Here is a 26,448-nt window from a genome sequence, read left to right as displayed (position 1 = left end):
GAACCTGGAAGATTACATAAAATTCCCGGCTGTTGTTTCAACAGTTCAATATTGAATTGCTATCCAACAGCTTAAAGGAATACAAGAGGAAAATACCTCGCCTCACTTTGTTCATATTTTAGCAACAATGAATTACTGATTATACATGTAATTAAAAAATTGCCTATGCTCAAAATCGGAAATAAAAACAGAAAATCCTGGTGTTACGAGTTCAGTGAACCCCCTATACCAGCAGCAATAGAAATACACCAAAGCAATGGTTCCTTAAACAAAATATCTTTAATTCTCTGAATATAGAACAAGATCAACCCTTAACTTATCAACACTGTTATTTACACAATCCCTTCCCCAACCTAATCTAATTGCAAGTGTGTGTTATGTGTTTTCAATATAGTCCTTTAACTCATGCAGTTTGGCATGCAGAGTTTTGCCGCCAGCCTTCCAGACCTCTGGGGGGATTCCATCCATACCTGCTGCTTTGCCACTTTTCAGTTGTTCGATTGCCTTATATGTCTCATCCAGGGTGAGGACCTCATCCAGCTCTAGCCTTAGGGGCTGTTGAGGGAGCTGGAGCAGGGCGGAATCTTGGACTGAGCAGTTGGCACTGAAAAGAGATTGGAAGTGTTCTGACCATCGGTTGAGGATGGAGATCTTGTCGCTGAGGAGGACTTTGCCGTCTGAGCTACGCAGCGGGCTTTGGACTTGGGGTGAGGGGCCGTACACAGCCTTTAGAGCCGCGTAGAAACCCCTGAAGTCGCCAATGTCCGCGCTGAGCTGGGTTCGTTTGGCGAGGCTATGGATGGAATCCCCCCAGAGTTCTGGAAGGCTGGCGGCAAAACTCTGCATGCCAAACTGCATGAGTTTTTCAAGCTTTGTTGGGACCAAGGAAAACTGCCTCAGGATCTTCGTGATGCCACCATCATCACCCTGTACAAAAACAAAGGCGAGAAATCAGACTGCTCAAACTACAGGGGAATCACGCTGCTCTCCATTGCAGGCAAAATCTTCGCTAGGATTCTACTAAATAGAATAATACCTAGTGTCGCCGAGAATATTCTCCCAGAATCACAGTGCGGCTTTCGCGCAAACAGAGGAACTACTGACATGGTCTTTGCCCTCAGACAGCTCCAAGAAAAGTGCAGAGAACAAAACAAAGGACTCTACATCACCTTTGTTGACCTCACCAAAGCCTTCGACACCGTGAGCAGGAAAGGGCTTTGGCAAATACTAGAGCGCATCGGATGTCCCCCAAAGTTCCTCAACATGATTATCCAACTGCACGAAAACCAACAAGGTCGGGTCAGATACAGCAATGAGCTCTCTGAACCCTTCTCCATTAACAATGGCGAGAAGCAAGGCTGTGTTCTCGCACCAACCCTCTTTTCAATCTTCTTCAGCATGATGCTGAACCAAGCCATGAAAGGCCTCAACAATGAAGACGCTGTTTACATCCGGTACCACACGGATGGCAGTCTCTTCAATCTGAGGCGCCTGCAAGCTCACACCAAGACACAAGAGAAACTTGTCCGTGAACTACTCTTTGCAGACGATGCCGCTTTAGTTGCCCATTCAGAGCCAGCTCTTCAGCGCTTGACGTCCTGCTTTGCGGAAACTGCCAAAATGTTTGGCCTGGAAGTCAGCCTGAAGAAGACTGAGGTCCTCCATCAGCCAGCTCCCCACCATGACTACCAGCCCCCCCACATCTCCATCGGGCACACAAAACTCAAAACGGTCAACCAGTTTACCTATCTCAGCTGCACCATTTCATCGGATGCAAGGATCGACAACGAGATAGTCAACAGACTCGCTAAGGCAAATAGCGCCTTTGGAAGACTACACAAAAGAGCCTGGAAAAACAACCAACTGAAAAACCTCACAAAGATAAGCGTATACAGAGCCGTTGTCATACCCAGACTCCTGTTCGGCTCCGAATCATGGGTCCTCTACCGGCATCACCTACGGCTCCTAGAACGCTTCCACCAGCGTTGTCTCCGCTCCATCCTCAACATCCATTGGAGCGCTTTCATCCCTAACGTCGAAGTACTCGAGATGGCAGAGGTCGACAGCATCGAGTCCACGCTGCTGAAGATCCAGCTGCGCTGGGTGGGTCACGTCTCCAGAATGGAGGACCATCGCCTTCCCAAGATCGTGTTATAGGGCGAGCTCTCCACTGGCCACCGTGACAGAGGTGCACCAAAGAAAAGGTACAAGGACTGCCTAAAGAAATCTCTTGGTGCCTGCCCCATTGACCACCGCCAGTGGGCTGATCTCGCCTCAAACCGTGCATCTTGGCGCCTCACAGTTTGGCGGGCAGCAACCTCCTTTGAAGAAGACCGCAGAGCCCACCTCACTGACAAAAGGCAAAGGAGGAAAAACCCAACACCCAACCCCAACCCACCAATTTTCCCCTGCAGCCGCTGCAACCGTGTCTGCCTGTCCCGCATCGGACTGGTCAGCCACAAACGAGCCTGCAGCTGACGTGGACTTTTACCCCCTCCATAAATCTTTGTCCGCGAAGCCAAGCCAAAGAAGATAGTCCTTTAAACTAGCCAATCTTCCACTGTCCACATTTCCATGGCTACAGTTTCCAGTAATGTTCAATCTTGTGCACAGAATCAAACAATCAATACATTCAAGCAAACTTCAGTGCTTCACTTCGAATTACCAGGCAGGAAAGTTGTGGAGGGTGACAGAGAGAGGGTTGTTAACCACCCCAAACAGGAATGTCTTCCAGAAGAAAATCGTCTTCTTTCCAGGTGCTTCTCACAGAGTTCTTCTCCTCTTTGCCACTCCAGGAAAGACGAGCCACCGCTCCTGACCTCCACAGAGAATATACTCAAGCTACCGTATCGGAACTCTGGAGCCTTTTCAGCCAGCTCCTCTTTTCTCAGACGGCCTCCTTCCTGCTGACTCCTCTCTCGTGCTCTGCCCCTCCCCTCCTCATGTTCCAGGCTCTGTTATTTTTTGGTTTAAGTTTGCAAATAGTGCAATTTCCAGGCTTGACAAAAAACACTTTGCCCCAACTCTCTGCCAAAGTTTCCGTTTCTGGAGGTGCGCTTGCACATGTTGTTCCAGCCCAGAACCTTCTGTTTCCACCTGCCCTCGGAACTTTGCAAGGCGTTATTCTGCCTGTCAAATCCATGCAACTGAAGAGCTGACCCAATTCGAATCCCTTTCGTCACCATTCAACACTCGGGAGGTCAAGCAGCCTCAGGGGCAAGAAGCGGGGTTGATGACCCAACTCTGAAAACATTCGTTTTCCAAAGGCGTTTGAGCCCAAAACATCATGTCGGTTTCTCTTGTCCAGCTGCTCCCTGGCCTTTAACCGGTGAGTCCCCGCGTGGTCGAAAACGGCGCCCGTGGTGATGAGGGGCGACCTGGCCCGAAGAGAGCTGGGGATTTGAATTGTCACATTAACATTTGGCTCTCTCCGATTGGAAAACATGGAGAGAACGTGGTGTGTCGAGCGCGATCCCGACGAGCGAACAAAGGTCGATCGGAGAGAAGATCTGAGAGCAAAACACGCGGTGGGTGAAGGAGCCACAGGACGGGTTGGAGCCTGAACGTTCAGCTCATTGGGCAGCCAAGAGCGAGGGGAAATGCACGAGTGGGCTGGACCGAGTCCCGCGCGGTCGGGACGGACGGAGCTCACCGTGCCCTGGGCGCCCCAGTCCCGCTCATCGACGGCAGCTCGGCCCGGCCACGGGATGACCCACCAAAGGAAGAGCAGAGCCAGTAAGGTCAGGTCCCAGCGAGAGAGAAGGGCGATGGCCAGCCCGCTCCACCACATGACTGGCGTGGGAAAGGGAGGGCGGAGATCGCCGAAAAGAAAAGCTGCTGCACCATTGGCTGCGGGCGGGGACCGAGCCCTCTCTGCTCAGCGTGAACCAGCGAGGGACCGGCTCCACTCTCTGCCCACGGGGGGAAGGAAGAGAGAATTGTTGGGGCGCGCTGGCTCCCGGTCTCGCAGCCGCCGTTGCCGGTGAAGATAAATCAGCAACATTTTGGGCCTGAGCCCTTCCTCAAAAGCGGGCAGGCGTCTCAATAAAGACTGAGAAAGAAAGGTGGAACTTAACCCTTTGCTCTCTCTCTCTCTCTCTTCTCCCTTGGTCTCCCTTCACAGAGCCAAATCAGTTCTCACCTGTGCTCTCACCTTGTTGGTCTGATTCGTTCCTCTCCTTGAGAGGCTTTTGCTGATTCAGCACCTTGAGGGAGGGCTCAGGTCCAGAAAGCTGGGCATCTGTCTTTACCTCCTATGGACGCTGTGCGACCGGTGCCCGCTGAGTTCCGCCAGCATTTCTGAATATTTACTACCACCTGCAGAATTTGGGGCTTCATCTCAGTTTTGGTACAGGGGCCAGACCGGAAATGCTGACTGACCATTTCTACCCACGGATGATGCTGCTGACCTGCTGAGTTCCCCCAGCAACTCCTGGGCTGCTCAAGATTCCAGCATCTGCAGTTTTGATGCATTTCTTGGGTTCTGCTTGCTTACCATCCTGTTTCAAACGTGCGGGTTAGCGTGGCTCTCAAGTCATCTGCAGGTGAGAATGGTTCACCACAGATGAAATGACGGCAGATCCTGGGATCTGCTGGAGGAACTTGGCATCAGTGGGGAGGAGTCACGTGATGGAGTAGTGGCCTAGGGTAAAACCAGCCCTCTCCAGAAAAGAAGAAAAAAAGTTAAGAAAAGACAAAATTCAAGAACTACAAAATAGAAGAAATAAAAGATAAAGTTGCAGACAAGAGAAAGAAAATGGCACCCAAGAAGGAAAATGTAAAAACAACGGGAAAAAATTAAGAAGACGGCACCGTAAAGGAAAGGGCAAGGCCTTACCTGCACGAAGGAATGGGGAGCCATGGTGGCGAAGAGCACCCGATCTCCGACGTTGGTGTCGGCCCTGCGGAGTCGCGAACCCCCGATTGGTGGACTGCAAAAATGATTCTCAGGTAAAGGAAAACACTGACGGGAGGGAGCCTCAGCCGAGGAGCGGGCAATCATGGCGCGACCAGCTGAGGGACGCCCGACATCAGGGGGTCTCAGCTGGAAGATGAGGAAGGCGGCAGGAGAGGGAGTGAAAGTCGACGGGGTGAACGGCAAGAGGAGCAGCAGCAGGAGGCTTGACAGATGAGCAGCTCAGAAGAAGAGGACCAACAGCAAGAGGCCAAGCAAGAAGAGACCCGACAAAGTGAGACAAGCTACTCATCCGAAAAATCAGAAGGGACACAGATACAAAGAAGGAAAGAAGACAAAAACACAGGTAGAAGAAGAGAAAGAAGAAGACCAAGATCTTCACAGAGAAATAGAAGGTAAAGCAGATGGACAGAATATAGATAAAGCTTTTTTTGAAGAACAAATGAGAGCACTAAAAGAATGGTTGTCATTAGAATTTAGTGCAATTAAAAGAAAAATGAAAAGAACAGAAGATAAAATGCAAAGATTAGAACTAGTCATGACAGAAATGGGGAAACGATTAGAAAATGTGGAAGAATGAGAAACGGCTGTAGAAATTGAAGTAAACGACTTAAAAAGAAAATTGGAAGAAAGTGATAAAAAATTAAAGAGACACAAGAGTTGTTAGCTCAGAAAATTGATATGTTGGAAAATTATAGTAGGCGAAACAACATAAAAATAATGGACCTGAAGGAGGGTGAAGAAGGCACAGACATGAAGGAATTTATAAAAGGATGGATCCCGAAGGTCTTGGGAATGACAGAAATGCAGGAAGAAATGGAAATAGAAAGGGCACACAGAGCACTAGCTCTGAAACCACAGACACATCAAAAACCAAGATCCATCTTAGTAAAATTTTTTAAGATATACGACAAGAGAAAATTTACTGGAGTGGGAAGGAATAAAGTGAGAGAAGATAATAAGCCATTGGAACACAAGGGTCAAAAAATATTTTTTTACCCAGACATAAGTTTTGAACTCTTAGAGAGGAGGAAGGAAACGATTTTAAGGAAAAAAGCTTACAAATTCATGTAAAGACATCCAGCTGTGCTTAAAATATTTATACTCGGGGAGCAAAACAGACTGTTCTCGGATCCGGAGGAAGCACAAGAATTTGCAGAACGCTTGAAGGACAGAAGGAGAGATGAAGAGATGAAATAAGAATGAAGAACAGCGATTAAAATATATATAAAGATGTAAAAACAATGTATATGTAAAGAACTAAAGAAGGGAAGGAAGGAAGTAAAGGGTTAAAAAAATGGGAGAACTTTGTTGTCTGTGTGTTATTTTTAAAAAAAGTATTTTCTGGGGGGGTGAGGTTGGGGGGTAGAGAATAACTGTCACTGCAAAATCAGTTGACACTTGCGAGCAGGATTGCAATCCACATGGAGAGGGGAGTTGTGGTTGCCCGGCATAGGATAAGGAGCAATTCAGAGAAGTGGGGGGGTATTTGGGGTTAAGGTAATATTGGATGTGGGAGTGGTTGGAAAATCAGCTAATCCCTTTTACAATAGATAACCTTTCCTTTAGAGAATGGGAGAAAAAAGGGATCAAAAGAATAGAAAATTGCTTTTCAGGAAATAAATTACTATCCTTTGAACAAATGAAGGATAAATATAATATAACTCAAGATACAGTGTTGGCATACTACCAACTGAAATCCTACTTGAAGGACAAATTGGGAAGCAGTCTGAGGTTACCAGAGGGAAGTAATTTTGAATATGTGATTACAGACACAATGATAATCAAAACATTTATAACAAATATGTATATTAAACTGCAAGGAAAGGAAAATGAGGAAACAAATGGTAAAACTAAACAAAAATGGGAACAAGATTTAAACATAAAGATAAAGAAGGAAGCATAGGAGAAGTTATGCTCTGGAACTATGAGAAATACAATAAACACGAAGTTACGTATGATACAATATAACTGGATACACAGGCTATACATTACACCTCAAAAGTTAAATAAATGGGACCCAACAGTATCTGACAGATGTTTTCGCTGTAAAAAGGAAATGGGAACAACAATTCATGCAATTTGGACATGTGAGGAAGTGAAAAAATTTTGGGAAGATCTAAACCAGATATTAAATAAAATCACAAAAAGCAATATACCAAAAAACCCAGAGATCTTCCTCCTAAGTAACATAAAAAACAAAGAATTTGGACTTGATTTGGATGGTGCACAAAAAAGATTTGTTAGGATAGCCCTAGCTGTAGCAAAAAAATGTATTATGTCAGCCTGGAAATTAGAAGATAACTTGAGAATACAACAATGGTATATAGAAATGAATAAATGTATTCCACTAGAAAAAATAACATATAATTTAAGAAATAATATTACAATATTTGAACAAATATAGGAGCCATACATGAAGCACAATAGAGAAAACCTACCGGGGACATCTACCACCCAAAATGACAGAAGGAGAAGGGAATGAAAAGAATTGACTCAGTGGAACTTCTTGTTTATTTTTATTGAGTGACAACATTGTTTGACGGGTTTAATGTATCTTAGATTCTGAACTTTAAATGAATGGGAGGGGAGGTATGGAGGGTGGGATGGGAAGAGGGAGGGGGGGAGAGAAAACGACACTGTATATATTTGAAAAGAAAAATGTATGTATCTACATCAATGTAGTTTATAGTGTGAAAAATAAAACATTTAAAAAAAAACTTCTCTGGTTTCTGCTAGGCCACTTCCCGTTCTCCCTCTTTTCCCCATTCCTTTGTTTTGATTCCACCCGCTCTTCAACCCCTTCCCTCTCAATTTACTGGAATAAAGCCTGTTGTACAGTCTTTTGAGTTTTGTGCTTGCTCGCTGCTACCTCACCGCACCATATTTAGTAAGACCTCTTAAGTAAGAAATGATTTGTAAGTGAGATAATGAAAGAATGAACTGTGCAAAGAAAGATAGACTTCCTCTTGCTGTATTTACAACTTTTGCCTCATGTACTACAGGCAAATAACAAGCAGATGGAGGAACTCAGCAGTTCACAATTAGCTGTGAAGGGGAATGAGGAGTCAACATTTTGGGTCGAAACCCTTCATCTGTCTTGACGGAAGGTCTAAATCTAAAATGTGACCCTATTTTCCCTCTATAGATGCTGCCTGACCTGCTGACTGGATGCAAAAGGTTGCAGACAGTAGCAAACCTGGTCAAGTCCATCATGGGCTCCAACTCCAACCTCCCATCTATTGACACTGCCTCAAGAAGGCAGCCAACATCATCAAGGACCTCCATCACCCTGGTCACAACCTCTTCTCACAGCTCCCTCTAGGTTCAAGAACAGTTTCTTTCCAATAACTATCAGGCTCCTGAACTCCCATTGTTACACTAAATCACAGAGTGCTCTGACACCACAAAAGGATGATCTGCACCTGATGCAAAGTAACTCCTTTTTGCACTGGGATAACTGAATACTTATTTGTTGCCTTTTTAATTCAATTGACTATTTAGTATGCACTTATTTTTTCAGTTCTTTTGTGTTTTTTTTACAAATAAATGAGAATTTTGGTGCATTTGTACATTGTACAACTCCTTAATATTATGTATCATTGATATTTAGCAAAGCATCCTAACTTGAATAAAGTGGTCAGCCAAGCTAACCCCAAGACCAGATATTTAATCAGAATATACTCCTTGGCTGGTTTGAATCCAGCAAATGTCACCAGGTCCCATTGGGGTTTGGGTCGATATAAGCTGGATGCATGCCCACGGACGGCTCTTGCTTGTGATGGTCTCATAAGGAGATGAGACCTGCAGTGCAGAGAGATGACCACAAGTGGGCAACAGTGATGCCAGGAAGAAGCTTTTGGTGCAGTCTGCCATGCCAATGTCATCTGAAAGGTTACTGGCACTTCGGTGTTGAAGGATTTAATGGCAATCTCCAGCAACAGAAACAAATCACTTGACAGTATGTTAATAGGAACAACAGAATATTAATTTGAATGGGTGAATAAGAATTTACAGATAAAATTATTACTAATATATCAGTTCACTTTGCCATCCATTGAATTTTGTCTTGGTAGGGAATCATGTAAACAGAATGTAGTACAGTGATACAACCACAGAACTGGGCCATGTGCCCACCAGCCAACTGCATATCTCTGTACCTGCAGAAAGACCACCTGGGAGGCTGACTCCACCTGGCTGCCTGTCAATCACTGACCTATATATAGACTTGAGCAGGCCCCTCCTGGGCCAGTCACATGTGGAGCCATCAACAACAGAGTTTAAGTGGATTAAAGCCTGTAGTACAGTCTTCTGTGTTTTGTGTCTGCTTGCTGCAAACACAAACATGTAGCAAACATTACAAATGTATGGACCCAATAATAACAATGTACTTAGTTTAATAATATAATAATTTGCAATATATAATTTGAGAAGGGGATAGATCAAGTGAAGAACCATGTTCTTTGTTCCAGGGTAAGGGAATCTAAAACTAGGGGCCATAGATTTAATGAATGAGGGGAAAGATTTAAGAGGGAGCTGAGGGGAATCTTCTATCCCAGGGACTGTGGAATGAGCTGCCAGAGGAAATGATAGAGGCGAGTACAAATGCAGCATTCAAAATACATTTAGAAGAGGAAACGGAGGAAAGGTTTAGAGGGATATGAACCAAATGCAGGCAAATGGGACTCAGTTATAGGCAGATAACTTGGTCAGCATGGACAAGTTGGGTTGAAGGGCCTGTAACTGGGCTGTAAAACTTCACCGTGAAGTATAGACCACACAACATTATGAATGTAAAGTAGGACCTGCATTTTGTTATATTTTTTGTCAGGGGTGCAGCTCAGCTCTGTAAAAGGCAAAATAAACAAGTGGGGAATTTTAACTAGTGGGGAATTTAACAACGGCCACATATTAAATATAGGCAGAGTTGGCATCACGTCGTTAAGCGTTTTTCTGCACCTACAAGGAACCTGTTTCTCCTGTGACTGGTCATCCTCCTTCCTTGTCCTAGCACTCGCTTTCAATTATACAATGCCAAATACAATATGGTGGCTACGAAGGCTAGGTCTCACAAGACCTCCTTGGCACTGTTTTTGGTGAGCTCCGGCTCCTAAAAAATTAGCACTGTCCCTGGTTTTGGTATGGATTTTTCATGAATAAAGTTTTATGATAACAGTTTAAATAGATGGGTTAGCACCTTAATCTTGCTGATGTGAAGTGCAACCCCCTTTGGCTTGTCTGCTTTAGTGAGTTGACAACAATTTGGAGCGTATGATCCTCCAGAGCAATTCTTGCACAAGGGTCTCTGCTCTGCTGCCTGCTAGCAGTGATACTAAAATGAGTCAAAACTTAAACTGTTTACAAGTCACCAGGGAATAAATGACCAAAAAAGAAACAATAACTTCTGTACAATTACAGAAAAAATACATTTACTTCACCACCTTTTGTGTGAATTCACTTGCCAATTGAACTCTTCTGTAAGAGTTTTCATTGTGGGGAGGGGAACTGAATGTTTTATTGAGGTCAGTGGGTGCTGGCGAGACCTTGAGAACAGTGCTGTGTCTGCCAACCTGCATTGGCTCCAGATCTGGTAATACCTCAGTGATCAGAATCTTATTGGATATGCAAGAGATTGAAAATTTTGAAACCTGAAATGAGAAAAAGAGTTGTTGGAGGAACTCAGCAGATTAGCCAACAACAGCAGAAGGGAATGGAGCATCTGTACTTTGGGTTGAGACCCTTCATCAAGACTTAGAGGGAAGTTAGCCAGCATTAAGAGGGGGCGTGGGGATATAGGGGCTAATATGTGGGTAAAGAATGGCAGAAGTGGGAGGGAAATTCTATTATTCTTCCTGATTTTATTCCTTCCATGTCTTTTTAACCTCTTCCAGCAGTACATCTCTCTGGTGTAGCCTCTTCCTGCTGTGCATCTCTCTGGTGTAACCTCTTCCAGCTGTGCATCTCTCTGGTGTAACCTCTTCCAGCTGTACAGCTCTCTGGTGTAACCTCTTTCAGCTGTACATCTCTCTGGTGTAACATCTTCCAGTTGTACATCTCTCTGGTGTAACCTCTTCCAGTTGTACATCTCTCTAGTGTAACCTCTTCCAGTTGTATATCTCTCTGGTGTAACCTCTTCCAGTTGTACATCCCTCTAGTGTCTTTGCTCATTTGACCATTTGCATATCTATTAATCATGACCGTTCCTTCAACTGCAAGGCCCATAAATGCTGGAACTCTTTTCTGAAAGGTGAGGAGCTCTTTCCTCCTTGCATGTTTTGAAGATTTCAGAAAACCAATCTTCTGTCCAGTTAAATTGCTCAGTGTTCATCTTTGCCTGGACCACTTGGTGAAGTTATTATTTTACTTTAAAGAGATCAAAAGAAGTTTCAAGGACCAAAACAGAGGATTTCGGCATATGTTGGGGGTTCTGATATGTGTGTAGGAAGTTACATTGGGAAGAAGGACAGAAGAATTTCAAGCGGAGTTTAAATGTAAGGCACTGTCATCAAAGAGACACAAGGTCAGGAGCAAGGAAGGCAGTGTGTGAGGAGTTGGTGGCTGGAGTTTTGTGATGTTGCAGGTGATGGAGGAGATGCAGCCAGTCAGTGTTGCCATACAGCTAGATGGCAATAATATAGGGGGAGATTTCACCCCTCGATGGGGCTGTGCGAGGGATGGAGTGCAGAAGAAATGATCCCAACCCCAAATATTAATTAAGAAAGACTGCAGATGCTGGGGTCAGGTGCGATACACAAATGTGCTGCAGATGGTCAGCAGGTCACATAGCATCCAGGGCTGTGATGATAGGAGTTCGATGGGACAGGAGCAGATGGGAACAGTGGGTCTATGGGGACATTGAGTTTGTGGATGCTTGGTAAGATGTAGAACCAGGCAGTATGGGGTTGTGAAACAGTGAGGTCAGAGGCTGTGGGAGGGAGATGACCAGAAGTGGTGGTCTGAAGCATTAACTATCCATTTTGTTCCAGGGATGCCACGAAGGCTTCTTTCTTGCTTCCAATGACTGAAATTCTACCCACTCCTCAGAACCCTACATCAAAGAGTAGTGATCGGCCATGATCTGTAAAATGGCGGTGCTGGCTCGACGGGCTGAAGGGCCTACTCCAGCTCCTATTGTCTATTGTCTACAACATCGACTTCAGCCTGCAACAGTGATCCGGCATTGAATGGAACCATGACAAAGTTGAGGCTGACAGTGAGAAATGAAATGCCCTTTCCTCCTTTCTCAATGAGAAACAGAGGAAAGAGTAGAAATTGTGTATTGACAAAGAGTTCCGATCTGAAACACCAACAATTTTTTACTCCCACTGATGCTGCTTAACCCACTGAGATACCAACCGACCCACTTAATCTCGTTAGTGCACCTCTGAACTTCACTCACCATGATTTCCCATAGACCTCTCCTACATGTCATGCTCTGCCAGATCAATGTGTTCTACCGCTGGTTCTACACTCACCTGGTGTATCCATATCCACCTGTGGCGTTTTACCTCAAGTTCAAGTTCACCTTTATTTGTCATTTTAAAACTGCAGTTAAAAAACGAGACAATGTTCCTCCAAAAATCACGGTGCTACATTGAAACGACACAAGACTACACTAAACATCATTAGACAACACACAATAACACTATTTCTATGCAAGACTAAGCTACAGAAAGTGAATAAAAAACTGCAACAATACAGTAATTGACAAAAACTAGGTCAGGGGTTCCCAACCTTTTTGTTCCTCTGTACCCCTTGGGCATTTTTATAGATTCCCGTCTACCCCTAAAAATTAAGGATTTAAAAAAACATGACACTGTGCAATCTGACTGCAGATTACAACACCATGTGTATTCTACAGTAATGGTTATTCTCTCAGACCCAATGTACCCCCTGAAAAGTGCAAATGTACCACTGGGGGTACTTGTACCCCAGGTTGAGAACCCCTGAACTAGACCATTGGCACACTAGATACAATCTACACTAGACTGGATATTAAAGTCTGTTAACTTGAGTAAAATAACCGCCACCAGGACCAAAGAGGCCCCTGCGGGATGCTGCCACACTGCCACCATTTTGAACCAGACTTGCAGGAATTCTACTAGATTTTAAAAGTCTGATAGCTAAAATGAAGAAACCATCACACAGTTCACAATCCATAAGAGCCTGAAAGTCTTGACACCATCTGCCACAGGGCTCCGTGAACCAAAACAGCACAACCTCCAGGATCCCTCAACCAGCCACATGACACCGCTGCTGTAGACACCTTAGCACATCTTCCACAGAATGCACCACTACGTTCCTGCCTCAGCCACCGGCAACAAGCGATGCTGAAGATTGGAGGCCTCGGTCCCCACAACAGAAGCTCAGTCCCCACAGCAGTAGAGGCTGCACAGCTTTGCAGCTTCTTTTCAGAGGTCTGTTGTTTCTTGCCAATTTCCATATTGCTGCAACTGTCTCAAGGTGCTCTATAGTCCTTCTGTTCCCAATTAAAAATTCTGCATAGTGACTTACTTAAAGAGTTACAGTAGCACCTTGTCTGAAAAGGCTGCTGTGGGCTGCTGTTGTGTCGCCATCTTTCCACCTGGCCTATGCTCCACTTCCTCACCCCTTCTTCCCTCTTCCCCCCACCATTTTAGTTCGGTGCCTACCACCTTTTGCTTATAATTTGATAAAGGGCTCAGGCCCAAAACATTGGTTCTTTTTCTGTGCCTCCTATAGATGCTGAGTTTCCCCAGCACTTTTGTGTTTTTAGTTCCACCAGTAAATTGTTTGTTTCTCCTGATTCCTGCAGTCTCTTGTGCCATTAAAAATTGGGTACTTTTCTGCAACCAGAGTGCTGATAGGTTCACGGAGCTAGGATAAAATTGATGTGCTCAGCTGTAAAGAGCCCTGTAACATAATTACCCCTGACACTCTGTGCTAAAAGATATTCAGGGCTCCTTAAATGCTGGAGGAACTCGGCCAGTCTTGCAGCATCCAACATTTCGGGCCTGAGCCCTTCAAGATATGAATAACAAGCAGGCAGGGGCCTGAATAAAAGGCTGAGGTGAAGGAAAGAAAAGGCATGGGGAGGAGTCCAGACCAACAAACATGGACAGGACAGGAGAGAGGAAAGGTGAGATGGATCAGGGGAGAGGGGGTTGACTCTGTGATTGCAGAGCTGGGGGAAAGGACACAGCAGTCTCTCTCAATCTGACATTGATTTTCCACAAAACTGAAAACAGGAAAACATGTTTGACAAGGTTCCCTGCCAGAACAAGATCAGTCAGCTGCCTGCACTCGGTTGCCATGTCAACAGTGACAAAAACTCCACAATGCTCAGCATTCCCTAAGAGGAGTCCAGGCTTCCATGAGGAGTTCTCTTGCATTCCTTATTAGGGAATGCTGTATGTTCCACCCAACTAGATTCTGATGACGATGTTATGGCAAAGGAAGTGAGGGAAGAGTTTCAACCACTTTGCCCACTTGAGCAAAGCAGCTGACATGCTTTTGCCAAACGATTTCTCACCTTAGATGACAGCGTGTGAAAGTGCACACACTATAATTCTCCACTCAGCGCTGGATCACCTCCAAAACAGCAACTCAAACATACGGCTGCTCTTCATCAACTACAGCTCAGCCTTCAACACCATTATTCCCTCAGTGCTGATCAAGAAGGTACAAATTCTAGGCTGTACACCCCCACCCCCACACCAACAACTGGATCCTTGACTTTCTCATTGGAAGACCACAGTCAGTATGAATTGGAAACAAAGTCTCCTCCTCACTGATCATCAACATAGGCACACCCCAATGATATGTGCTTAGCCCACTTTTCTTTGGCTTGGCTTCGCGGACGAAGATTTATGGAGGGGTATGTCCACGTCTGCTGCAGGCTCGTTGGTGACTGACAAGTCCGATGCAGGACAGGCAGGCACGGTTGCAGCGGTTGCAAGGGAAAATTGGTGGGTTGGGGTTGGGTGTTGGGTTTTTCCTCCTTTGTCTTTTGTCAGTGAGGTGGGCTCTGCGGTCTTCTTCAAAGGAGGTTGCTGCCCGCCGAACTGTGAGGCACCAAGATGCACGGTTGGAGGCGAGATCAGCCCACTGCCGGTGGTCAATGTGGCAGGCACCAACAGATTTCTTTAAGCAGTCCTTGTACCTCTTCTTTGGTGCACCTCTGTCTCGGTGGCCAGTGGAGAGCTCGCCATAGAACACGATCTTGGGAAGGCGATGGTCCTCCATTCTGGAGACGTGACCCACCCAGCGCAGTTGGGTCTTCAGCAGCATGGATTCGATGCTTGCAGACTCTGCCAGCTCAAGTACTTCGATGTTGGTGATGAAGCCATTCCAATGAATGTTGAGGATGGAGCGGAGACAGCGCTGATGGAAGCGTTCTAGGAGCCATAGGTGATGGCGGTAGAGGACCCATGATTCGGAGCCAAACAGGAGGGTGGGTATGACAACGGCTCTGTACACGCTGATCTTTGTGTGTTTCTTCAGGTGGTTGTTTTTCCAGACTCTTTTGTGTAGTCTTCCAAAGGCGCTATTTACCTTGGCGAGTCTGTTGTCTATCTCGTTGTCGATCATTGCATCCGATGAAATGGTGCAGCCGAGGTAGGTAAACTGGTTGACCGTTTTGAGTTCAGTGTGCCCAATGGAGATGTGGGGGGGCTGGTGGTCATGGTGGGGAGCTGGCTGATGGAGGACCTCAGTTTTCTTCAGGCTGACTTCCAGGCCAAACATTTTGGCAGTTTCCGCAAAACAGGATGTCATGCGCTGGAGAGCTGGCTCTGAATCGCGCAAACAGAGGAACTACTAACATGGTCTTTGTCCTCAGACAGCTCCAAGAAAAGTGCAGAGAACAAAACAAAGGACTCTACATCACCTTTATTGACCTCACCAAAGCCTTTGACACCGTGAGCAGGAAAGGGCTTTGGCAAATACTAGAGTGCCTCGGATGCCCCCCAAAGTTCCTCAACATGGTTATCCAACTGCACGAAAACCAACAAGGTCGGGTCAGATACAGCAATGAGCTCTCCGAACCCTTCTCCATTGACAACGGCGTGAAGCAAGGCTGCATCCTCACACCAACCCTCTTTACTATCTTCTTCAGCATGATGCTGAAACAATCCAATAAAGACCTCAACAATGAAGACGGTGTTTACATCCGGTACCGCACAGATGGCAGTCTCTTCAATCTGAGGCGCCTGCAAGCTCACACCAAGACACAAGAGCAACTTGTCCGTGAACTATTCTTTGCAGACGATGCCGCTTTAGCCCACTGCTCTACTCATTATACACCCATGACTGTGGCCAGGCACAATTCCAATGCTATCTACAAGTTTGCCAATGAGGAGTCACATGATGGAATAGTGGCTGGTCGGGAAAACCAGCCCTCTCCAGAAAAATAGGAAAAAAGTTAGGAAAAGTCAAAGCACAACAAAAATAAAATATAAGAAATAGAAGATAAAGTTACAGAGAAGAGAAAGAAGATGGCACCCAAGAAGGAGAAAGTAAAAACAACCGAAAAAAAGTAGAAAAGTCACCAGAGAAGAAATAAGAAGGCCTTACCTGCACGAAGGAACAGGGAGCTGTGGTGGCAAGGAGCACTCGATCCCTGAGGTTAGTTCCACCCCTGCGGAGTCGCGACCTCCCGGCTGGTGGACTTCAAAATTGGCGCTCGGAGCCAAACAAAAGTGTGTAGTGCGCAATCAAAGGAAAAAGAACACACCAACAGGAGGGGGGCTCAGCAGAGGAGCGGGCAGCCACAGCGCGAACAGCTGAGGGACATCCAACACCAGGGCGCTCAGCTGGAGGACGAGAAAGGCGGCAGAGGAAGGAGCGAAGAAACAGACAAGGGAGAAAGACGGAGAGGTGACCGATAAGAGGATCCACGACAGGAGGACCAACAGACGAGCAGCCCAGGAGGGGAGGACCAACAGCAAGAGGCCTAGCAGGAGGAGGCCCAAGGAAGAGATACAAGCAGCTCATCAGGAAAAACAGAAGAGACACAGACACAAAGAAGAGAACACACAGAAGAAGAGGAAGAAGACCAAGATCTTCACAGAGAAATAGAAGGTAAAACTGATGGACAGAATATAGATAAAGCTTTATTTGAAGAACAAATGAGATCACTAAAAGAATGGTTGTCATTAGAATTTAATGCAATTAAAAGGAAAATGAAAAGAACAGAAGATAAAATGCAAAGTTTAGAGCTGGTCATGACAGAAATATGGAAAAGAGTAGAGAATGTGGAAGAGCGGGAAACGGCAATAGAAATTGAAGTAAATGACTTAAGAAAAAAATTGGAAGAAAGTGATAAAAAAATTAAAGAGACACAAGAGTTGTTAGCTCAGAAAATTGATATGTTGGAAAATTATAGTAGGCGAAACAACATAAAAATAGTGGGCCTGAAGGAGGGTGTAGAAGGCACAGATATGAATGAATTTATAAAAGGATGGATCCTGAAGGAATTGGGAATGACAGAAATGCAGGAAGAAATGGAAATAGAAAGGGCACACAGAAAATTAGCTCCGAAACCACAGATACATCAAAAACCAAGATCCATCTTAGTAAAATTTTTTAAGATATACGACAAGAGAAAATGTACTGGAGCGGGAAGGAATAAAGTTAGAGAAGATAATAAGCCATTGGAACACAAGGGTCAAAAAATATTTTTTTACCCAGACATAAGTTTTGAACTCTCAGAGAGGAGGAAGGAGTTTAATACAGCGAAAACGATTTTAAGGAAAAAAGCTTACAAATTCATGTAAAGACATCCAGCTGTGCTTAAAATATTTATACCCGGGGAGCAAAGCAGACTGTTCTTGGATCCAGAGGAAGCACAAGAATTTGTAGAATGTTTGCAGGACAGAAGGAGAGATGAAGAGATGTAATAAGAATGAAGAACAGCGATAAAGTATATATAAAGATGTAAAAACAATGTATATGTAAAGAACTAAAGAGGAAGAAGGGAAGGAAGGAAGGGGGGAAAGAGAGAGCTTTATTGTATAACCGTCACTGCAAAAATAAGTTGACGCTTGCGAGCAAGACGCAATCCAAATGGAAAGGGGAGTTGTGGTTGCCCGGCAAGTGACAAGGGACAACTCAAAGAGGGGGGGGGGGAGCATTTGGGGTTAAGGTATTATTGGGTGTGGGGACTGTTGGGGTATTTCATGTTTTAAATGTGTTGTCGTACATTGAGTTTAATAAAGGAAAACTAAGAGATGAAAATGGGAAAAAGGGGGATGGAAGTGGCGAGGAGGTGGAAAATAGGTGTAAGCGAGATATAAGATGGCCATGTTGAACTATATTACTATAAACATTAATGGAATACATAACCAAATTAAAAGGAAGAGGCTACTAAATTTATTGAAGAAGGAAATAATAGATATAGTATTTGTGCAGGAAACGCATCTAACTGAAGTGAAACTTAACAAGTTAAAGAGAGACTGGGTAGGACATGTAGCGGCAGCATTCTATAATTCAAAAGCTAGAAGTGTAGCCATATTAGTAAACAAAAATGTACCAATTAAAATAGAGGAGGAAATAATAGATCCAGCAGGAAGGTATGTAATGATAAAGTGTCAGACATATTCAGAATTTTGGAATTTGCTCAATATATATGCATCTAATGAGGAGGATCAAAAGTTTATGCAGGATTTTTTTTGAAGATTGTAGATACACAAGGAAATATATTGATAGGAGGGGATTTTAACCTTAATTTGGATCCAATGTTGGATAAAACTGGACAAAAGACTGGTTAAAAAAAATAAAGTGGCCAAATTTATGGTTAAATCAATGCAGGAATGAAACCTATGGATAAATGGAGGAGGCAGCACCCAAGAGAGAAGGAATACTCATATTATCAGGATTGATATGTTTTTGTTGTCGGCCCATATTCGAGGGAGAGTTAGGAAAACTGAATATAAAGCTAGATTACTATCTGATCATTCACCCCTGTTATTAGCAATAGAACTGGAGGACATTCCACCAAGAACATATAGATGGAGGTTAAACTCCATGCTACTTAAAAGGCAGGAATTTAGAGAGTTTATTGAATGCCAAATTAAAACATATTTTGAAATAAACACAGAAAAAGTGAAAGACAAATTTATATTATGGGACACAATGAAAGCCTTCATTAGAGGGCAGATAATAAGTTATGTAACTAAGATGAAAAAGGACTACAATTAGGAAATAGAGCAGTTGGAAAGGGAGATAGTAAGTACAGAAAAGGAACTAGTAAAAAGGATGATATAACGAAAAGGAGAGAATTGGCAGACAAAAAAATAAAATACGAAACTTTACAAACGTGCAAGGTGGAGAAGAACATAATGAAAATAAAGCAAAAGTATTACTAACTGGGAGAAAAAACACGTAAAATATTAGCCTGGCAACTTAAAACAGAACAAGCTAAAAGAACTGTATTGGCATCAAGGAAAAAGGACAAACAAATTACATATAACCCAATAGAGATTAATGAGAACTTTAAGGAATTTTATGAACAATTATACCAAACTGAGAATGAGGGGAAAGATGATAAAATAGAAGAGTTTTTAGCTAAAATTGAAATGCTGAAATTGCAACAAGAGGAACAAAACAAACTGATAAAACCATTTGAAATAGAGCAAGTACAGGATATATTAAAAAAAGCAGCCGAACAATAAAACGCCTGGAGAGGATGGATTCCCAATAGAATTCTATAAAACATTTAAAGAGTTATTAATTCCTCCTATCCTGGAAGTAATGAACCAGATAGAAGAAACACAAAACTTGCCAGATTCATGTAAGACAGCAATAATTACAGTAATACCAAAGACGGGGAAGGATCCATTAACACCAGCATCATATAGACCAATATCTCTACTTAACTCAGATCATAAGATAATAGAGAAATTATTAGCAGACAGATTGGCCGATTGTGAACCAAAAATAGTAAAACAAAATCAAACTAGATTTATTAAGAAAAGACGAACAACAGGTAATGTCTATAAACTTATGAATCTAATTCATGGAGTTCAAGGAAATAAGAAGCCAACAGTGGCTGTTGTTTTAGACGCAGAAAAAGCCTTTGACAGAGTAGAATGAAATTATTTGTTTAAAGTTTTACAGAGGTTCAATCTACCAGAAAAATATATTAATTGGATTAAAGCATTATATAATGGACCGTTGGCGAAGGTAACAGTAAATGGATATGTATCAAACCAATTTAAATTAAGTAGGTCACCTAGACAGGGATGTCCATTATCCCCCTCATTGTTCGCTTTAGCAATAGAACCCTTGGCAGAACGGTTAAGAACAGAAAATAAAATAAAAGGGATAAAAATAAAGGAGAAGGAATATAAAATCAGCTTATTTGCAGATGACATGATCGTCGAAGTACTCGAGATGGCAGAGGTCGACAGCATCGAGTCCACGCTGCTGAAGATCCAGCTGCGCTGGATGGGTCACGTCTCCAGAATGGAGGACCATCGCCTTCCCAAGATCGTGTTATATGGCGAGCTCTCCACTGGCCACCGTGACAGAGGTGCACCAAAGAAAAGGTACAAGGACTGCCTAAAGAAATCTCTTGGTGCCTGCCACATTGACCACCGCCAGTGGGCTGATATCGCCTCAAACCGTGCATCTTGGCGCCTCACAGTTTGGCGGGCAGCAACCTCCTTTGAAGAAGACCGCAGAGCCCACCTCACTGACAAAAGGCAAAGGAGGAAAAACCCAACACCCAACCCCAACCAACCAATTTTCCCCTGCAGCCGCTGCAACCGTGTCTGCCTGTCCCGCATCGGACTTGTCAGCCACAAACGAGCCTGCAGCTGACGTGGACTTTTACCCCCTCCATAAATCTTCATCCGCGAAGCCAAGCAAAGAAAGAAAAAAAGATACTTAATAGAACCAGAAATATCAATAAAAGAATTACATAAGAAATTGAAGGAGTATGGAGTAATATTGGGGTACAAGATCAACACAAATAAAAGTGAAGTGATGCCAATGAGTAACACAGATTATACAGAATTTACAAAAGAATCACCATTTAAATAGCAAACACAAGCAATCCGATACCTAGGTATCAAGTTAGATAATAACTTAAGCCACCTGTACAAACTAAATTATCAGCCACAATAAAGAAATTGCAGGAAGACTTAGAACATTGGAAAGAATTACTGCAAACGTTGATAGGGAGGGTAAATTGCATTAAAATGAATATCTTCCCAAGGATACAATACTTATTTCAAACATTACCAATTCCCTTAACAGAAAAATTCTTTAATGAACTAAAGAGAATAATAAGGAAATTCTTGTGGAAAGGGGGGAAAACGAGGGTAGCGTGAGATAAATTAACAGAGTGGTATAACCAAGGTGGTTTGCAGTTACCAAACTTTAAAAATTATTATAGATTATTATAGAGCAGCACAATTTATCCGATTTTTACCAGACAAGGGAAAAACCAGACTGGACTAAGATATAACTAGATACAATAGGGGAGAAGGTACTGGAACATATACTTTATAAGTGGGATGAAAAGTTGGTGCAATATAAAAGCTCACCAGTATTGCATCATTTACTTAATTTATGGAAGATGATCCATTTAGAAAGGAAAAAAACAAATGATCAAATACCAAAATTGTTAATGACACAAAGCCCACTAATCCCTTTTACAATAGACAACGTTTTCTTTAGAGAATGGGAGAGAAAAGGAATCAAAAGAATAGAAAATTGGTTTTTGGGAAATAATTTATTAACATTTGAACAGTTGAAGTACAAATATGGAATAACTCACGGTACAATGTTTGCATAGCATCAACTGAAAGCTTATTTAAAGGATAAATTGGGAAACAAACTGAGATTACCAGAAGGAAGCAGCTTTGAATATGTGACTACAGACACAATGATAATTAAAAGATTTATAATGAACATGTACATTAAGCTGCAAGAGAAGGAATATGATGAAATAAGCTATAAACCCAAACAAAAGTGGGAAAAGGATTTAAACATAAAGATAAAAAATAAAACATGGGAAAAGTTATGTTCTGGAACTATGAAGAATATAATAAACACAAGGTTACGCATGATACAGTATAATTGGTTACACAGGGTATAATATCACGCCCCAAAAGTTAAAAGAATGAGATCCAACATTATCAGATAGATGTTTTCGCTGTAAGAAGGAAATGGGAACAACAGTACATGCAATTTGGGCATGTGAGAAAGTGAAAATGTTTTGGGAATATCTAAATCAGATATTAAATAAAATCACAAAAAAAAACATACCAAAAAATCCAGAGATCTTTTAAGTAATATAAGAAGTAAGGAATTAGTCCTCAAATTGGATAAAGCACAAAAAAGATTTATTATGATAGCCTTACCAGTAGCAAAAAAATGTATAATGTCAACTTAGAAAATGGAAGAGAGTCTGAGAATACAGCCATGGTACATGGAAATTAATAAATGTATTCTATTGGAAAAAATAACATATAATTTAAAAAATAAAGTCACATTATTTGAACAAATTTGGGAACCCTACATGGAACATAACAGAGAGGGCTTGCCTCAGACCTCCATCCCCCCCTAAAATGATAAGAAGACAAAACGACTTGATGCAGTGTGTAAAAGTAGATGACACATTTTTCTTGTTTATTTTTTATTGTGTGATGACATTGTTTAATAGGTTTATTGTATGGTATATGTTAAATATTTATTGGTTAGAGGGGGGTGGGAAGGGGGGAGGGAGGGTAGGGGGAAAAAAAGGGAGAAAATGCCATTGTGTATATTTAATGAGAAACGTTGGTATATATTTTGGTTGATATGGTTCACAATGTGGAAAATAAAAAATTATATTAAAAAAGAACTTCAAATTCCTGGGTGACAATATCTCCGAGGATCATCCTGGAGCCTCCTTGTTGATGCAATCATGAAGAGGGCTCGCCAGTGGCTATAATTTGTGCGGAGTCTGAGGAAATTCGGTATACAGAAGTACCGCGGAGAGTATTCTGGTTGGTTGCCTCACTGTCTGGTATGGAGACGGTAACTTTCAGAACAAGAATAAATTCCAGAGGGTTGTTAACTTGGCCTACGACATCACAGGCACCAGAATTCACTGCATTGAGGACATCTGCGTGAGGCAGTGTCTTAAAACAGCAGCCTCTATCCTCAAAAACCCCACCATCCAGGCATTGCCCTCTTCACTCTGCTACTATCTGGGAAAAAGATACAGGAGCCCAAAGACAAGCACTCAGCAGCACAAGGACAGCTTCTTCACAACTGCCATCAGATTCCAGAATAATCAATGAACCAAAGACACTGCCTTACTGCTTCATGTAATATATTTTAAAATGTAGTGTAAGATAATGCTCCTGTAAAACACTGACTTTTGTGACTTGTTCATGACAATAAATCCTGATTCTGATGAGATGCACATCCATCAAACAGGAATTTTGACCCATTACCATCAGGAATGAGGTACAGAACCACCAAAATCTGGACTGCTTGGCTGGGAAATAGTTTCTTCTGATTAACATTACTTTGTAACAATCATCTGGCAGATTGCCTCATTGCCACTGTTCTTGAACAAGTGCCAGAATATGGCCTGACTGGGGGGTGGGAGAAGCCCTCCCTGACAGATCCTTCCAGTATATATCACCCCCAATGCAGGTTGTCCCTGAGCTGTCAGTGGTGGAGTGGAGACAGTCACCTACCTCTTTACAGGCTGCAGATTTGTAAGAGTGTGTGGAGAAGGATCCTTGTCGTGGTTCATCCCCAGCAGCAGTGTGACAGAGTCTCTGATTTACCGGCTGTTCCAGGGACGCACACAGAGTCAGAGATCCAGAACTGCTGGAAGACGATCAACATGGTGAAAGACGCACTTTGGTCTGCCCGAAACCTAAAGCCCTTCCAGTACTCGGAGATGTCAGTGAGGGATTGCTGCCAATAGGCACATTCCAGGCTGCAGGCCTGCATGCTAAGGGACACACTGAGGTTTGGCACAGACTACAAGAGAGCGCTGTGGGGAAGGAGCACAATATTGAACCCTTCCTTTACTAGGATGTTGTCTGGACTTCAGAAACTGAGTGACAGGGAAAGGTTAACCAGGTTTGGACTTTATTCCCTGGAGTGTAGAAGAATGAGGGGAGATTTGATCGAGGTATTTAAAATTATGAAGGTGATAGACAAAGTACGTTGGTTTTTTTCCACTGAGGGTTGGTGAGATACAAACAAGAGGACATGGACTAAGGTTGAAAAGGGGAAAGTTTAGGGAGAATCTCTTCACACAGGGATTGGTGGGAGTGTGGAATGAGCTGTCAGCTGAAGTGGAGAATGCGGGTTCAATTTTAACATTTAAGAAATATTTGGACAGGTACATGAATGGAAGAGGTAAGGAGGGATATGGACTGGGTGCAGGTCAGTGGGACTAGACAGAATAATAGTCTGCCACAGATTAGAAGGGTCGAAGGGCCTATTTTTCTGTGCTGTTATGTTCTATGCTTCACAACTCTGAGTGAAGAAGTTCTGAGCTGAGCAGTTGGTTCAGGCAAATTAGGGACTGTTTTGCACACACACTTTTGTGATCCACATTCCTTCCACATGCAATGTAGGTACACAATCCTTTATCCGGTCATCTAAAATCTGGAAAGCTCCAAAAACTGGCATTATTTTCCTAGTGCTGGTACAGCAGAGGGAGAGGGAGAGAGAGAGAGAGAGAGAGAGAGAGAGTCAGCAGTGCGACTAGGTTGGGCGGGGGGGGGGGGGAAGAAATGGCCGCGTGACTCAGGTGGGCAAGGGGGAGAGAGATGGCAGCGCAACTTGCAACTTGGGCAGGCGGGGGGAGAGAGTTGGTAGCGCAGCTTGGGTGGGCGGGAAGGGAGGGGAGAAAGAGGGCAGTGCGACAGGTGGGTGTGGGAGAGAAAGAGGCCAGCGCGATTGGAAGGGGGTGGATACGGAAGCACAATTTGGGTGGGCTTAAATCTGGGGCAGCTGGTTTTTGTTCTGAAATCTGGAAAAATAAGAAATTTGGAACACATTGTTCCCCCAAGGGTTCCGGATAAAGAATTGTGTACCTGTACCACAAAAAATAATGACTTGGTCATTCCAGTGTTATCTGCAGAGATAACAGTGAATCAGAATTTATTGTCTTTAGCATGTCACGAAACTCATGGATTAGATATTACATATTAATAATCTGTTTGCTTCAGAATAATTCTAGGCAGGAAGTGTGTGATAGCTTGTATAAATGAAGCATGTGGGCTTTGCATTTAATGATTTTAGTTCAAAGTTGTGGATTTGAGTCTGCCATTCGGAGACTTTAGCACAATGTCTAATGCAGTATTGAGGGAGAGCTTCATTCGGATGAGGTGCTCCATCAGCCAGCTCTCAGGTTGAGGCGATTTCAAGGGTGATCAGGATGTTAAACAGATCTTGTGGATCAATGATCATACATGACGACTTGAAATAAAGAGCAGGGCAGTTATCCCTGTCACCACTCACAAAAAGAGAACTGGTTACTCCCTGCGGTACATGAAGGGGTCCGAACATTTTCCACAATTTAAACAAAACTTTATATGGCTGTGAAGCATCTTGGAATTTTTAAATTTAATTTAGACCTATCGAACGGTAACAGGTTCTTCTGGCCTACAAGACTGTGATACCTAAATACTCCAATGAATCTACAAGCTGTGTGTGTTTTGGAAGGTGGGAGGAAACGCACACAGACAGGGGGAGAACATGCAAACTCCTTCCAGACAGTGCTGGATTCGAACCCGTGTCCTTGGCGCTGTAGAAAAAGCTGGTACACAAACATGAGCTTTTCCTTCCCCAATCTGCCCAGAGATTTTATGTCCGAATAATTCTCATCCACTGCTTGGACCTCCTGACTTGAATGAGCCAACTTTCAAGCTTCACTCTGATGGTCTTTACCTCGTGTGCTAACCAGCAAGTTAATCCATCCTCGGGTGCCGGGAAAGATGGGTTCGAACAGTGGGAGGGCAACACCCACAATGAATTGCATGATGTGGGCTGTGAGCTACTGGTCCATCGCCTTGTTTTATTGCCTTTGAATGGGAGGAGGTGACCCGAGGGTTGCGCTGCGGGGGCAGGGGGCGGGGGCAGGGGCAGGAGGCGGGGCCAGAGGCGGGGCAGGGCCGGAGGAAGGGGGCGAGGACAGGGGCAGGAGGCGTGGCCGGGGGCGGGACGGGACCGAGGGCAAGGGGCGAGGACAGGGGCAGGAGGCGGGGGCGGGGTGGGACCGAGGGCAGGGAGTGAGGACAGGGGCAGGGGGTGGGGCCAGGGGCGGGGCAGGGCTGGGGGGGGGGCAGTGGGCGAGGACAGGGGCAGGGGGCGGGGCCGGGGTGGGACCGAGGGCAGGGAGTGAGGACGGGCAGGGGGTGGGGCCAGGGGCGGGGCCGGGGGGGCAGGGGGCGAGGACAGGGGCAGGGGGCGGGGCCGGGGGCGGGACCGAGGGCAGGGGGCAAGGACAGGGGAGGGGGCGGGGCAGGGCCAGGAGGCGGGGCCGGGGGCGGGGCAGGTCCGAGGGCGAGGACAGGGGCAGGAGGCGGGGC

General features: G+C 44.1%; 1 protein-coding gene across 5 annotated transcripts in view; it reads right to left on the bottom strand.

The window, feature by feature from the left end:
- LOC138740263 (sorting nexin-13) overlaps positions 1 to 26,021 on the bottom strand; it is a 114,632-nt gene extending 88,611 nt beyond the window's left edge. Inside the window, exons 1-2 of one of the 5 annotated variants that reach the window (XM_069892633.1) lie at positions 25,808 to 26,021; positions 23,593 to 23,728 (exon numbers count right to left, since the gene is read on the bottom strand). Coding sequence is in view for 2 of the 5 variants with exons in the window: in XM_069892632.1 (XP_069748733.1) it covers positions 3,653 to 3,790 (138 nt within the window). In the remaining 3 variants the exon portion in view is untranslated. Of the gene's footprint in view, positions 1 to 2,665; positions 3,393 to 3,652; positions 3,836 to 23,592; positions 23,729 to 25,807 lie in introns of those variants that run through there. The other 4 variants (XM_069892635.1, XM_069892636.1, XM_069892632.1 and 1 more) reach the window with 4 other exon arrangements.
- Between the last annotated feature and the right edge of the window lie 427 nt (positions 26,022 to 26,448).

The sequence above is a fragment of the Narcine bancroftii genome, chromosome 8, assembly GCF_036971445.1.
Source record: "Narcine bancroftii isolate sNarBan1 chromosome 8, sNarBan1.hap1, whole genome shotgun sequence".
NCBI classification, from domain to species: domain Eukaryota; kingdom Metazoa; phylum Chordata; class Chondrichthyes; order Torpediniformes; family Narcinidae; genus Narcine; species Narcine bancroftii.
Note: the sequence above shows the minus strand (reverse complement) of the source record. Positions and strands in the feature narration are given on the sequence as shown.